At 38.8% G+C, this 15,717-nt stretch overlaps 2 protein-coding genes across 2 annotated transcripts; both read right to left on the reverse strand.

The window, feature by feature from the left end:
* Positions 1 to 269: 269 nt before the first annotated feature.
* Positions 270 to 2,976, reverse strand: Dpck (Dephospho-CoA kinase). The gene is made up of 3 exons (XM_072000183.1): positions 2,611 to 2,976; positions 2,094 to 2,385; positions 270 to 1,992 (listed from the first exon to the last, which is right to left on the reverse strand). Exons 1-3 carry the CDS (start codon positions 2,720 to 2,722, stop codon positions 1,689 to 1,691), a joined length of 708 nt encoding a protein of 235 aa, XP_071856284.1. The 5' UTR covers positions 2,723 to 2,976; the 3' UTR covers positions 270 to 1,688.
* A 9,362-nt stretch (positions 2,977 to 12,338) lies between these two features.
* Positions 12,339 to 14,083, reverse strand: LOC139985750 (uncharacterized). The gene is made up of 4 exons (XM_072000447.1): positions 13,732 to 14,083; positions 13,281 to 13,560; positions 12,976 to 13,207; positions 12,339 to 12,917 (listed from the first exon to the last, which is right to left on the reverse strand). The coding sequence occupies exons 1-4, from the start codon at positions 14,081 to 14,083 to the stop codon at positions 12,339 to 12,341; spliced, it is 1,443 nt and encodes a 480-aa protein (XP_071856548.1).
* Between the last annotated feature and the right edge of the window lie 1,634 nt (positions 14,084 to 15,717).

Raw genomic sequence — 15,717 nt, forward strand, 5'->3', positions numbered from 1 at the left:
TGTAAAGATCGCCATCACATAAAGGAAAAAAGGTAATATAATAAGAATGTTAAAAAATACATTTCATAATTTTGCGAATGTTTGCTAACTGTTTCAAAAACACTGTTGAAAATAAATTTTTGTATGTACATATAGAAACACATGGACAAATTTTTCTATAATAATCTTCTCTGATATAATTTCAATTATGTGTCATTTGGCTATTTATTTATACAAGATATACTAGGAGTAATAACCAGTGATACAAAAGATATTAAGAAATTCACAAGTTACAACTGAACCCATGAGTTTGTATTTCCATCACTGTTACAACTTCTTATTCTGTCTTAATAATTATCAATGTTACTTATGCACTAAAAACAAGTTATGTAGACCAAAATAATTAACTAGTTAAATTTGTTTTTAAGATCTCAAAACTTTTTCTCACGTAATATGTCTTGACTCATTATATTTTTTAAAATACATTAATTATATATAAAATCACATATCATTATTTTAAGGATACATTTCGTGTTAATTATCTAAAAAGTGAATATAATTATATATATCAGATATAAAATCATTTTATGTAATACGTGCATTAAATTTATCATAATTACTGATATTATATGAATTACTAATAATAATTCATAATTCATTCACTAATTCAAATATATGTATAAAACAGATAATTGTAATCTTGTACCTTATATTAACATATATGTATATCTCAATTTCTATAACTGGAAGAACTGTAAAGCATGATGTACGAGGATCATGCAGAAAGTACTACCCGTTTATATATAGCAACTATGTAAAACGATGGAATGTATTTATGGAAGGTCACCTAGCTTCATTCATGTATTGACATAAGTCATGAAAAATTTTGTGTTTAAATATTTAAATTGTCTTTGTATCACACGTTTAAAATGACGATGCGAATTGAAAATCCCGTCGATGACACTTTTACGCCTTTCGAAGGTTGAAAAATTCTTCCAAAAATTATTCACTACCGAATTACAGCAAGTAATGATAATAGAGTTAAGGATGAATTATTAGTAAGATCGTGGATGCGACAATTCAATAGGGACAAAGAAGCTGTACGTGATCATAAACATTCAGGTCGCCCGTTTCTCATTATAGAGGAACTTAAGATTGTGTCTGTGATTTCATAGCAAAATGACATTCATTGCAGTTTTTTTTGCAAAATTTCAAGAGTTGTTTGGTCGATAATGTTTCACAAGAAACGATGATTTAAAGGATTGCGTAAGATGATGGTCATGTGAACTGACGGCAAAAGTATATGACGAAGATATACAAAAACTCGCATGACGTTACAATAAGTGTTAAAATGTAAAGCTGGTGGTTATATCGAAAATAACTTAGTATATATACTAAAATTACAAATAAAGAAAACTTTTTAAGATGTATTTGTATTGTTATTATTTCAAAACGGGTATTACTTTCCAGACGATCCTCGTATATTTCACTTTGTTTACAAAAAAAAATAATATAAGAAAATTTTAGTAAATAATATCATTACATCTTATATTTTCAAATGTGTGTAAAGTGTGTAATAGCTATATACTTTTTTAAACTATCTTATTTATTTATACGAACAGGTTAATTTCCAAATTTGACAAATGTAGTATTAAGATCTCACTATAATTTAGTATTTGTGTTTATAAGTATTTGTAAGTGAACGACTATTACACTATAGTTGGTAAAGACCATATTTTTCTATTTCGTAACCAATATACGCCTGCTAGTAAAACAGTACAACAAAGTCCAATCAAAAAACGTAACTTCCAGTGGTATTTGGAAGCCTTTAAAACATTAATAATTCTAATAGTTTGCTCTCTGGTATCATGTACATTACCAGAATTTTCAATAACAAAATTTGCCATTTCTGCTTTCCTTTCCAATGACATTTGTGCAGCAATTCTTAGTTTTGCTTTAGCTTCTGAGAAACCTGATCTTTCTATAAGTCGTTGCAATTGCAAATCTTCTTCGCTAAAGTAAAATGTACAGTTTGTTTCATATTTAATGACTTTAAAAGATTGATTAGTTATGTATATGTATTCTTATAATTGTTAGTAAATGAAAATCCTTACCAAGTTACAACAATTATTTTATGTAAATAATTCAACATATGTCTTGTTTCAAAAAGTAATGGCAAATCCATAACTATAAACTGATGTCCTTGTAGAAAATATTTGAATGTTTGCCAATATATTTCTTTATATATTTCTGGATGTGTTATAGCATTTAATTTTTTTCTTTTTTCTACATCATTAAATATTATATCTCCAAGCTTTGTTCTATCAAGTTCATTTGTATCTAAGAACATTTCTGAACCAAATTCTTTTCGTATTTTATGCCAAGCTGGCTTTCCAGGTTCCACAACTACATAATATGAAACATATAAATTTTTAAACAAATGAATGAAATATATATCTTTTTTACATATACAAAGTAATAAAAATATAAACAATATAAATATAAATATAAATATAAATATATATATATATATACATATATTAAGAAATATGAGAGCAAAAATATTAAAATCATCTTATAACAAATTACATCGTAATTATCACGGAGAAAAAGTTTTATTTCGTTTCTAACCTTTTCGTGCAATTTGATCAGCATCAATGACAGGTATACCGAATTCATGAAAAATAGCAGCAACGCTACTTTTCCCAGTAGCTATTCCTCCTGTCAAACCTACTAAAAACATTTCTTATTGAATATGTATTTATTTCTATTCCCTGGTCTCTTTCTTATCAGCTAAACGAACATTGTTACTGTTATTAGCATTGCAAAATTTGATCCTATTTGACATTAGTCACGTTACGACGGTTTTCACTGAAGTCAAAACCTTTTCTTTTATATAATTTCGATGTAAAGTATTATTGAAATTAGATACATCATCTATTCAACGATGTATGAAATGAATCAAACATAATGAATAATAACCTAATTTGCTATAGATTAATGATTTAATAGGACTGATAAAAATGTCCAATTTGAATTTGAATTTTGATAAATTTGTGAAGATAATTTTTTTGATATTTCAGTAATTTCTTATTTTATATATTCTGCATTTACGTAAAATATTTCACGATCTTTTAAGATAAATAATGATTTATTTAATAATAATCATCAAACTCATGAAACATGGACTAATATTGATATCAGTTTAATTCCACAATTTCATTAATTTATATTTTATTAATTATTATATTAGAGTATATAAATGTAATTTTTATGTCTAAAATCAATACATATTTTATGCACTAATATTTTACAATATATTATTCACAATTACATATAATTTATTTAAAATTGTATATTTTCTTCACTGAAATTCTTTGACATTTTTTTATTATTTCAAATTATAACTATAAATGCGTGTATATTATGACTTATTACAATATGATATTTTTTAAATAAGAAACACAGTTGGGGTGATAATCATAGTATAATCAGGCGAGAGGTAATTCTACGTGAAAAAATAAATCGAAAATATAAAATAAAATTTTTTTATATGATGCTTTGTTTCTGAGAAAATTGATTTTGAATATTTGTGAAATCTAGTTTAACTTGGTTAAGTACCGATCACGATCATATAAACAGATCTCGACATTCATATACTGTAACTAGAGAGGAAATCTCCCTCTATCGTTAGCTACCGTAGTCTAGGGAAAACCGTTCGAAATTGAGTCGTGACTAGTTGTGAAAAATCTATATGGTAGACAAGAAGTTCTTGTTTTGCGCGTGCGTGACATACTATAAATGTTTCAAGCAGAGACAGTAATATTCTATTCATCTCTGTTTGTCTTGCAAGAACACGAACTTTGTTAATCTTCTACGTTGATTTTTCATGACTAAGTACGACTCAATTTTCGGATGGTTTCCCCTAGCGAGTGTCGAGATCTATATTATCGTGGTACCAATTAGATATGAACGAAGAGGAAATGACAGTGCTCACGCCCATTGTTTTAGTTGTTCCAATAATTCCACAACATTGTTTTAGTGTTGCTGCACTAATACGGCCAAGTGCTGAAGGTTCCATATGCAAGAACCTATAAAGTTAAGATTCCACGTTAGCAGATACAAGAATTTATTTAATTCCATCAGAAAAGGAGTTATACTCGCTATGGTTCCACGCTACAAGAATCGTTTCGTTGTTCTATAGAAATGTTCATAGTTTTCTATACAATATAGACAAGTATGAGAATAATACAATCGCACAATAAATAAACTAAGTTACCTCAGTAAGGGAAATTAATTGTTTATCTTTTTTCTGGTGATAAGATAAGAAAATCTTTCTTTTCAAACGATAATAGATCAATGAAATGATGTAATAATTTTAATATGTTCTCTATACACAATACCTTGTTAAATTTAACATTAAACTTACTTTTCTCGCGATTTGTTATAATAAAATCTAAATTTTATTTTAATAGTAATTTTAGTAATTGATCGGCTACAAATAATATTTCTGGCGTGATGTATCTGTTTTAGATGTGTATTCGTTTACAAAAACGATAAAAATAGAATTAACTGCAAACAGGGCTTGACGTCATGACTAATACGTGATCCACGATTTTCATCCATCTTATTTTCATTATTGAGGAAAATTTATGGTAATTATTTAGAAGTTTGCCTTATTTAGAAGTTTGGCGAAATTGCCACTGCCAATTTCAATTTTTGAATAGGTTGTCGGGGCCATGATCCTGAACACTTTTGTGTAAAACAATATTACAAGCGAGTTCAGGGTAGTCGCGTTTACAACAGACTTTGTGGATTCAAAAATACCGAACTCGCTTAGTTTCGTTTCAACGTTCGTATATGTCAATGATTGTATAAATAATGTCCAAATATACTAGGCATCACAGTCGCAAAACGATGAGGTCTGATAGCCCACGATGCCGCACGGGCAGTGAAATCAAATACATTGATGATACTTATTCTTAATTGAGTTATAACAGAAATTACTTGCAGTTTCGTATATGCAATTGTTTACGATGTCTTCAAGCTCGATCGACCTTTGTTTATAAACAGAAGATAAATTATCGATGGTTGGCAATCGATAGTGGTACATACGCTGTTGTCACATCGAAGAGTGATGGTTTCTTCGCGTTGTTTGAATGATTTCGAGTAGATTTAATCGTTTCACGAGCAAGGTAAGAAAAATTCAGACTTTAGATATGGTGGCAGAGTTTATTATGTGAATCCAACGGAGTGACGGTTAAGAATGGCCCTAAGACGCTTCCTTGCGGAACCCCTGCCTTGATGTCTTTAATTTCGGAATATGCGTCCTTTATTTTTACTACAAAGATTCCGTTGCTTAGATATGATTTGAGTAAGTGGTGGATTTGTTCTGGGTAATGTTTTTTGATTGTTTGTAGGAGGCTTCCATGGTTCACTTTGTCAAATGCTTTCTCGATGTCCATGAAGAGAGTTGTACAGTGTTGTTTCTTTTCTATTGCTAGTAAAATTTCGTTGACAAATTTGTGCATTTGCTCTATCGTGGAGTGTTTGTTTCTGAATCCAAATTGGTGATCTGGTATTAATTTTTCTTTCTCTATTGTTGGTTTTAGGCGATTGTATATTATTTTCTCTAGTATTTTGGAAAATACAGGAAGTAGTGATATTGATCTGTAAGATGCAGTTCGATGTAGATCTTTGCCTGGCTTAGGTAACTTTATGATCTGTACTAGCTTCCATAGATTAGGTCAGTTCTGTCTGAGCAGCCGAGCTAAAAAAACGTGAGAAACTGTGCTTCAGTGAAAGTGCGACAAGCAGTGAATTTAGGTGAACAAAAAGACAACAAACAGTATCAAATGGTAAAGCTCCAAAATGCAACAGCAAATACCACTAATCAAGATAACAAACAAAGGTGAAATATATTACATAAATAAAGCTACAAATATGTTAAGTAGAAAATAACTAATAAACAAAGAACAGGAAAGCTCATCTACAAAAGAAATTTTTTTTCTTTTTTTTTATTTGGAAGAATTTTACAATCAATTCTCATTGAGAATTATAAGTAAATTATTCTGGCGTGGTACTATGTCGTGTTTAATAAGTGTTTATCGTATGTGTGATTCTAGTTGAATCTAATACTTAAATCTATAGTGTTTATTTGACTAGTCGCGGGAAGGCGCGATTGCGAGGAAGCGCGTCAACGGAAGTCATAAATTCCCGTTACGACTAGAATAATCGACACCATGAACAGATCCCCTTATTTCTGTCAGGATAATAGGGGTGGTTGAGTTGGTATAACACTGAGTTTAACAGGTTATAATATTACAGTTTATTCAAACAACTTGCTGACTAGGTAGATATAAGTTGATAGAGTATAATTGAGATTTCGATTGGTTACTGTGCGGAGTACGTAATGTAAGTTTAGATGGTGACGGGTCAAAAAATGTAGAACGACTCACTTTCTGTGAACATGCTGCTGCGAAGAAAAACTTATGATGGGTGGGTCTAAGGACACGAGGTGAGCTGATTCGTTAAGGATAAGTTTTTGTTAGGAAAGTGAGGGAAATGGACTTCGCTGTCAATTGGTTAATTTTCCAGATTGGTGGGTGAGGAAGGATGCTAACCGCCCCTGAGAGAAAGTTGCTAGTGGGAAGCATCATACGTGAGAAAAACGAACTTTCCCGTGTCTTTCCGTAGTAGACAATAAACTTAAGGAACATTCGAAATAAAAGATGCTTGTTTGGTCTGAAGGAAAATACCAAGGTTTATGGTGGGTTCTTAAGACTATTGAGGGTACGCAGTAAGGATGTGTAGACATCTGGCTGCCATCTTGCCCACGGTGTGTGGTCTGATCTAGGTAGAGAGTCACCGGACGTAGCATTGCGTTTAGTCCTTTTATAACTGCAAAATCAAGCAAGTTAGGAGTTTTGTTTAGATCTGTCGGCCAGTATGTTGGTCTTCCTGTGGAAAATATGTCCCGGGGAGATGCGATCGTGAGGAAGCGCGTCAACGGCAGTTGTAAATTCCCGTTACGATTAGAATAATCGAGTGATTGAGTTGGTATAACACTGCGGTTAACAGGTTATAATATATATGTCGGAGATGAAAAAACACCGGGCCTTCCCTTCAGAATTCTTAGGAATATCCGTAACACTTTAATCTTATAAATAACCCGATTATAATTGTCCGAGATTTGCGATAATGAGCTTGGGCTCAAGGCGACAACTTGTTGCCGAACGTAGCCGCGGTTATGGGATGAACGTTTTACCTAACAGAGGTTTTACATAGCTCTCCTTGAAAAAGAAATAGTTGTACCGACACCTAACAGTAAACATTCCAACGGTCTCTGCCCCGTGGTTCGCCACACACAGACCCTATTCTTTAGGCAAGATGATTGCCAGATGTCGATGCATCATTCACAGTATATGTTCAGCTAGCCTGAGGACCCGCTATAATCTTAGGATTTATTAGGAAAAGCACACGGAGGGGCCGCAGTGATAATAAGAAAGGATATCAAACACCACTTACATAGTTAAATTAGTCAGGAACAACCACCGTTAAAATACAAACTAACCGCAATTACTTCCAGATGTCAGCAGTATATGCACCACCGCGACACAAAATGACATTACAAAAATGGAAACAGTATTTTCAATCCTTAGGTGACAAATACATCGCAGCGGGAGACTTCAATGCAAAGCATACGCTATGGGGCTTAAGAATGAACACACTTCCAGGTAGAACACTAGAATAGAACTAGTAATCTCAACATATTTTCCACAGGAAGACCAACATACTGGCCGACAGATCTAAACAAAACTCCTAACTTGCTTGATTTTGCAGTTATAAAAGGACTAAACGCAATGCTACGTCCGGTGACTCTCTACCTAGATCAGACCACACACCGTGGACAAGATGGCAGCCAGATGTCTACACATCCTTACTGCGTACCCTCAATAGTCTTAAGAACCCACCATAAACCTTGGTATTTTCCTTCAGACCAAACAAGCATCTTTTATTTCGAATGTTCCTTAAGTTTATTGTCTACTACGGAAAGACACGGGAAAGTTCGTTTTTCTCACGTATGATGCTTCCCACTAGCAACTTTCTCTCAGGGGCGGTTAGCATCCTTCCTCACCCACCAATCTGGAAAATTAACCAATTGACAGCGAAGTCCATTTCCCTCACTTTCCTAACAAAAACTTATCCTTAACGAATCAGCTCACCTCGTGTCCTTAGACCCACCCATCATAAGTTTTTCTTCGCAGCAGCATGTTCACAGAAAGTGAGTCGTTCTACATTTTTTGACCCGTCACCATCTAAACTTACATTACGTACTCCGCACAGTAACCAATCGAAATCTCAATTATACTCTATCAACTTATATCTACCTAGTCAGCAAGTTGTTTGAATAAACTGTAATATTATAACCTGTTAAACTCAGTGTTATACCAACTCAACCACCCCTATTATCCTGACAGAAATAAGGGGATCTGTTCATGGTGTCGATTATTCTAGTCGTAACGGGAATTTATGACTTCCGTTGACGCGCTTCCTCGCAATCGCGCCTTCCCGCGACTAGTCAAATAAACACTATAGATTTAAGTATTAGATTCAACTAGAATCACACATACGATAAACACTTATTAAACACGACATAGTACCACGCCAGAATAATTTACTTATAATTCTCAATGAGAATTGATTGTAAAATTCTTCCAAATAAAAAAAAAGAAAAAAAATTTCTTTTGTAGATGAGCTTTCCTGTTCTTTGTTTATTAGTTATTTTCTACTTAACATATTTGTAGCTTTATTTATGTAATATATTTCACCTTTGTTTGTTATCTTGATTAGTGGTATTTGCTGTTGCATTTTGGAGCTTTACCATTTGATACTGTTTGTTGTCTTTTTGTTCACCTAAATTCACTGCTTGTCGCACTTTCACTGAAGCACAGTTTCTCACGTTTTTTTAGCTCGGCTGCTCAGACAGAACTGACCTAATCTATGGAAGCTAGTACAGATCATAAAGTTACCTAAGCCAGGCAAAGATCTACATCGAACTGCATCTTACAGATCAATATCACTACTTCCTGTATTTTCCAAAATACTAGAGAAAATAATATACAATCGCCTAAAACCAACAATAGAGAAAGAAAAATTAATACCAGATCACCAATTTGGATTCAGAAACAAACACTCCACGATAGAGCAAATGCACAAATTTGTCAACGAAATTTTACTAGCAATAGAAAAGAAACAACACTGTACAACTCTCTTCATGGACATCGAGAAAGCATTTGACAAAGTGAACCATGGAAGCCTCCTACAAACAATCAAAAAACATTACCCAGAACAAATCCACCACTTACTCAAATCATATCTAAGCAACGGAATCTTTGTAGTAAAAATAAAGGACGCATATTCCGAAATTAAAGACATCAAGGCAGGGGTTCCGCAAGGAAGCGTCTTAAGGCCAATATTATACACGCTATACACGGCCGACATACCAACAACTACCAACAGTAAAATACTGACATTCGCGGACGACACGGCTGTGCTAATCAGACACACTAATCCAGAAACAGCTGTCATATCACTATAAGAACACATCACAAAAATAGAAAAATAGCTACAGGATAAACAAATAAAAGCAAACCTCAGTAAATGCAACCATATTACATTTACACTACGAAAACGGAAACCACCAGATATCCAATTGAATGGTACGCGCATAACACAAACAAAGCATGTTAAATACCTAGGACTCCACCTAGACACACAACTTATATGGAAGCAACATCGTAAATCAATTATAGACAAAATACGGATAAAAAGAAGACAGATATATTGACTAGTTAGTCAAAACTCTAAACTCAGCATGGAAAATAAACTGAAAATCTACAAAATGATAATAAAACCAATTTGGACGTATGAAATAACACTATGGGGGACAGCAGCAATGAGCCACATAAATAAACTAAAGTCGCTACAATAGAAGATACTAAGAACAATAGTCAACGCCCCATGGTATGTTAGAAATGAAGATATACGCAAAGACTTAAAAATACCAACGGTCAAAGAAGAAATCGGCAGGTACACAGAAAAATACAAGGAAAGAACGGCAATACATCCAAACCAGCTGGCTGCTGAAGTGCGCAAAACTCTCATAGAAAAAAGACTAAAAAGAAAACACCCCACTGACCTCACTAAAGAAATAAAAAAGTCAAACTCGAAGATGGTATCCCGCTGGGGGTAGCCATCCACATGTTATTTAGCAATTAAGCTAGAAAAATTTACCGAATGTCCAGCTGAACAAATTGTAAAGTACAAATTAAATAATAAAAAAAAAAAACATGTTTATTATTTTCGTATGGGCAAAATGTTTCGGCCTGGCTCTTTTTTTTTTTTATCTAGAAAGGGAAAATACAATAGCATTTAATAACGCATACCCAAGATTGGACTATGTGGGACTCGGCCGATGGCGTTGCCATACCCACTAAAAACTCCTCCTCTCTCCGCTTCTCTTCTGTACAAGCATCAACCCCGGAACCGCCTTACAGCGTTACTTCAGGGTTGAGTTTAACTACACACCACTCCCTTCTACTTGAGTCCCATTTCTTCTTCTTATTTCTCTAGTTCTCCTCCTCTCTTCGAATTTCTCCTGCGTCATTCTTGCTAGCATAATTTTCCTGCATAAGGTCTGAAACCTTGCCCAGTCGTTTTCCTGCTTCACCACTAGCTCCATTAAATTCTCCGTTGTTAGTGGTGTGCCGACGTAATTTTCTAATTCCGTCCTCTCACGTATCCACCTTGGGCAGTGGAAAAGCGCATGTTCAACGTCATCGCCTTCAACATTGCAGTCCCAACATCTAGAGTGGCTCTCCTTATTAATCATTTTTCGATAGATTAAAAATTCCATGTCTGGTCTGGATCTGCATGGTGAAGTGATCAATATTCCTCCTATATCTTCCAAATAAACATGCATCCACTACCAGTCGCTTCGTCCAATTGTCTTCTCTATAAAATCGCCACTCTTCCTTCCATTTCTCCATGATACGTTCCTTCACTGCCACAATCCTCTCTTGACAGGTCGAGACGGCCCCAGCTCTTAAACGGGTGTTGTTTTTTCGTCCAATCGCGGGGAGACGGTCGCGTTAGAGCGCGTCAACGGGAGTCGTAAATTCCCGCTACGATTCTACGAATCGACACCACGAACAGAACGATCCCCTTATTTCTTGTGGGAGAATAAGGGGTGATTGGGTTGGAATATAACTGGACTTCACAGTTATATTATATATGTATTTATTTATACTGGAATACACTATTAGATGTGAACAGACCGTGTTTGGAAAGCGTGTTGATGAACCCGAAGGTTGCTAGACGTGGTAGTTATAGAGGCGAGAACTTGACTGACATGTTAGAACTTGAAGTTGACTGTCCGAGGACTAGTAGAACAGTGGACTTGATTGTCCAAGGGATCTTAGAGCAGTGGACTTGACTGTCTGAGGGCTAGTAGAACAGTGATTGACCCGTCTCGTACTATTTAGGAAGAAAGCTCGTCGTGGGTGTATCCTTGATGAACTAAGAACGCGGATTCGTAGTTCACACTTTTCGGTAGAAAAGTGAGGGTAACGATCCGCGATGCCCATTGGGTATTCCCAATGTTAATGAATTAAATACGAGGGGACAGTCCTCGGCAAATATGAATCACGTTTGTTTCTGTCCTTGGGAAAAACCCACTACCTCGCTGGGCAAACCTTCGCTTTCTCCGTAATGAATACGAGCGTGCAATAAACCTAAGGACCCATTTAAGGGACCACTCATAGACCGAATGTGTGCAAAGAATATAACTTTATTGTTAACAGATGTGGGCTATGGTGATTCCTTGGGTTTATTGCGGGTCAGTGTGACGATGTGCAGGCCTCGGCGGCCTGACCATGAGGGACGTCGCAGGTACCGACTCACGCGACGTAACAGGTGTTGTACTGCTCCTGCTGATCCTCCTTTTTAATACGATACTTTTCGGCCTGAAGTTCCGCTATTAAATAAATGGGCATAATGACCATAAAAATGCACACTGCTGCATGGAACACTGTACAGTAGGCCACCGAAACTCTTGTCAATGCTGCCCTTTGGGCCCTTTTCAAGATGTTCCTATTCTTCTTAATTTCTAATACCTTGGCCCATACAGGCGCCGCATATAACGCCACCGACTCCCAGACTCCAGTGAGCTTCTTCTGCAATCCAGCTGGACCTCAAGGTATCTCACTTCCTATCTCGTCGTCAGGAAGTATTTCTCGACGTTCATCTCGATTATCTTAGGGATCCGCTTGCCCGTCAAGAATATCACCTCAGTTTTCTCATGAACAATCCCTAATCCACAATCGGCACACCACCGCGAAATCACGCCCATTGCATCGGATAACTTCGCTGGTCGCCTCTTCTTGCTTAGTCACGTCAAGTATGACCGCAAGATCGTCGGCAAATGCCACCGCATTCAGATGAGAAATCGCCTTTAACTCTTTTAATAGTCCATCGTACACCAGGTTCCAAAGCAGCGGCCCCAGTATTGATCCCTGACGGACACCCGCATACACGTTCCTTCTAAATGTTCCTGCTGTCGTTCTGACTATGATCCTTCTGTCCTCAAAATAATTTTCGAGGAGAGTCAATAGTTTCTTCAATATCCTTCTAACCTCCACTTCCCTCAAGATTACGCTCCAACTGAGAGTATTAAACGCGTTCTTCACGTCGACTGCTGTCAGCACAGCTATCTTATTTCTTCTTTTGGCCCAGTCGGCAAGATCAATCACACGGCGCAAGGCATCCACAGTATTCCTCCTCCTTCTGAACCCATACTGGTCTTCATGCAATGGGTCCAGCCTCAGAATTTCCTCGATTAGACCCTTAAACTTGTGCTCCCAGACTTTACTCAGTCCCTACCCGGTTTGGGAATGAGAACATCCCTCGCCTCCTTCCATTTTGCCGGGATCTTGCCGTCCCTGGTATACCATCTACACCGACCGCCTTCTTTGAATTAATCTTCTTGCTGGCGTCCCGCAAGTCTTCCACCATAATCCTGCAGCCATCGTCATCTACATCACCACCTTTGCTCAGATTTCTAGACCTAGCGTCATTACTTCCCGTCGGCCTTGTCAGGAAGAGCTCGTCAACTATGTCACGGGCCCTATCCACGTAGAGGCCTTCCGTCCTCGTTGTCCTAGCCATCCTGGACATGATAGCCCTGTACGGTCTTCCCGGCTGGATTCCGATCCAGCGTCGCACAGAATTCCTTCCAACACCTTTTCTTGGCGTCCCTGATCATCCTCGCCAACTTCTTCTTGTTCGTCTTAAATTCTTCGCTCAATAGAGCTGCGTCGTTTGTGCCTCTCATCCAGGCTCTCTGAGTCTTTCTCCTGCTCTTCATTGTCATTCTTCTAAAATTGCCAATTTCGTCACTCCACCAGTAGTTGATACATTTCTTCCCTATCGGTGGATAAACCATTTTCAACTCCGAGGCACATGTCATCTCCAGTGCCTTATGTAAACAATCACCATATGCTTCCTCGTCCCTCTTATTGTCTTCCAATAAATTATTATAATTAACGTCAAATACTAAAAGAAATTTCTTCATGTCCGTGTCCTTTGCTGAGTATTTAAAGTTCTCGGCATTACGCTTCGTCCTTGTAGTCTTAAAATTATGTAGAACGTAGCGGTGGTCTGATGCTGACGAGACTTTCGGCATCTTCTCACCGACATACCTCCTCGCCAATCCCTTGCTCACGCTAATTACGTCAATGAAACTTGTTCCCCCGTTTCTAGAGAACGTGTAATCCGTGCATGTCATCCTGACTGGTACAATTCCATTTTTCATTATTATATCCAGGAAGTAAGTTCCCCTACGGTCATTCAACCTGCCTCCCCACGCGGTAGACTTTGAATTGAAGTCGTCGGCGATCATCATCGCTGGGTAACTCCTCTTAGCTACACGTATCAATGTGTCCAGTTCGTTGATGTAGGAACTGAACTGTTCCATGCTCACATTGGGGGAGCAATAACGCCCCAATGCAGAATACATCGCCCACATTGATACCGACGATGCCATTTTTAGTAACCAATTTTTTTCTTTTTTATCGTGGGGAAATCCTCATGGACGCCTGGCCGCCCTCTGGGGGGCGGCGGGTAGTGTCGGACTCTTACCGACTAAAACCCCACGGTGGTCTTCATGACGCTTGTCAGAAGTGTCCCGGTTCCTTTCTTTAGATTTGCTACCGCAACACTCCTTTGTCGTCGTCTCCCTTTGTTGTTGTGGGAAGCATCCTGGTTGAGGTTGGCAGCAGGGGGGGGGACCACTCCCCCCCCCTAGTGCCGCATTCCCTGGGCCGTCGTGCGAGTCTGAGGGGGGGCCCAGACCCTCCTCAGTCTGACGACTCCTTCGCCGCGCTCTTCTATGACGGCGGTAGTGGTGGTGCCGCGGTCTCGCGGAGTCGTATCGGTTCTCTTCGGCGAACCACTCTGACGGAGTCGTCTCTCTTCTCTCTGTTCTTCTCCACCCGCTCCTTCGCTAGCATTACTTGCTCGCAGTAGTTGCGGACGGCAGCTAACTCCTGTTGGCCCCTCGTCATGGCCTCTATGACCGCTTCAGGGGCTAGCCTATCGTCGATGGTGAGGCGTAGTACGCGGCGCGGTTTTTCCCACGCTGGGCAGCGCTCCAGTGTGTGCTGTGCCGTGTCTTCCTCCTCTTGGCAGTGGTGACAGATGGACGTCACCTCCCTTTGAATTTTTAGCAGGTACTCCCCGAACACGCCGTGGCCGGTGAGTACTTGCGTCATCCTGAATGTGAGTGGGACTCCTCCGCGGTCCCTCCAGGCCTCCCAGTTGGGAAGGATGGCGCGGACGGCTCGGTGCGGCCGCGTGGTGTCTTCCTCCAGCAATTGGGAGCGCCACCTTTCCCATATCCTTCGCTTTGCCTCCCTCCGGACGTCTTGGACCGGCCGGTCACAGTTGGTAGGCTGCGTTCCCCCGTCGCCCGAGCCCAGATCCCTCAGGTGATCGTACACCTGTTGGAGTGCGAGGGCTTGTAGTTCGAACGGAGGTGACGCAGCTAGCATGGGATATCGTTCTATATCCCCTTGCTATGTCGTCCTGTGTAGCCTCCGCAGCAAAGTCAGACTGCGGCGGTTGGCCATTAGATCTCCGGCCCATATGGGAGCCCCGTAGAGGACCCGCGATCGACTCACTCCCTCATATAGGCGGCGCACTCCGGTTTCCGCTCCTCCGATGTTCAGCAGTAAACCGCACAGGGCGTTGGCTGCTGCCGTCACTTTCGGGACCAGCAGATCGAAATGTGGACCGAACGTCCATCCGCTGTCAATGGTGAGACCCAGATACCTCATCTGGGATCTCACCGGGACTTCCTCTCCGTCAATGTCCACGCAGAGTTTAGGAGGGGGGGCTCCTCTAGTGCGATGGTCGAAGAACCCCAGTGCCTCTGACTTGGTCGGCGACACGTTCAGGCCCAGTCTCCGGATGGCGCACACTGCGCATGCCACGGCGGTCTCCGCGAGCCTCTGTGTCTCGTACCACCCGCGACCCCCGGCCAGGACCAAGGTGTCGTCTGCATAGCACACCATGTCCGTATCTTTAGTAACCAATGTAGTACCGTCAGCTTGTTTTCCCTTGAAGAGGTTCATCCATAACGACATGTCATTGAACCGGTATGTCTGCTGCCGATATGGC

Source organism: Bombus fervidus, chromosome 1 (genome assembly GCF_041682495.2).
Source record: "Bombus fervidus isolate BK054 chromosome 1, iyBomFerv1, whole genome shotgun sequence".
Taxonomy (NCBI): domain Eukaryota; kingdom Metazoa; phylum Arthropoda; class Insecta; order Hymenoptera; family Apidae; genus Bombus; species Bombus fervidus.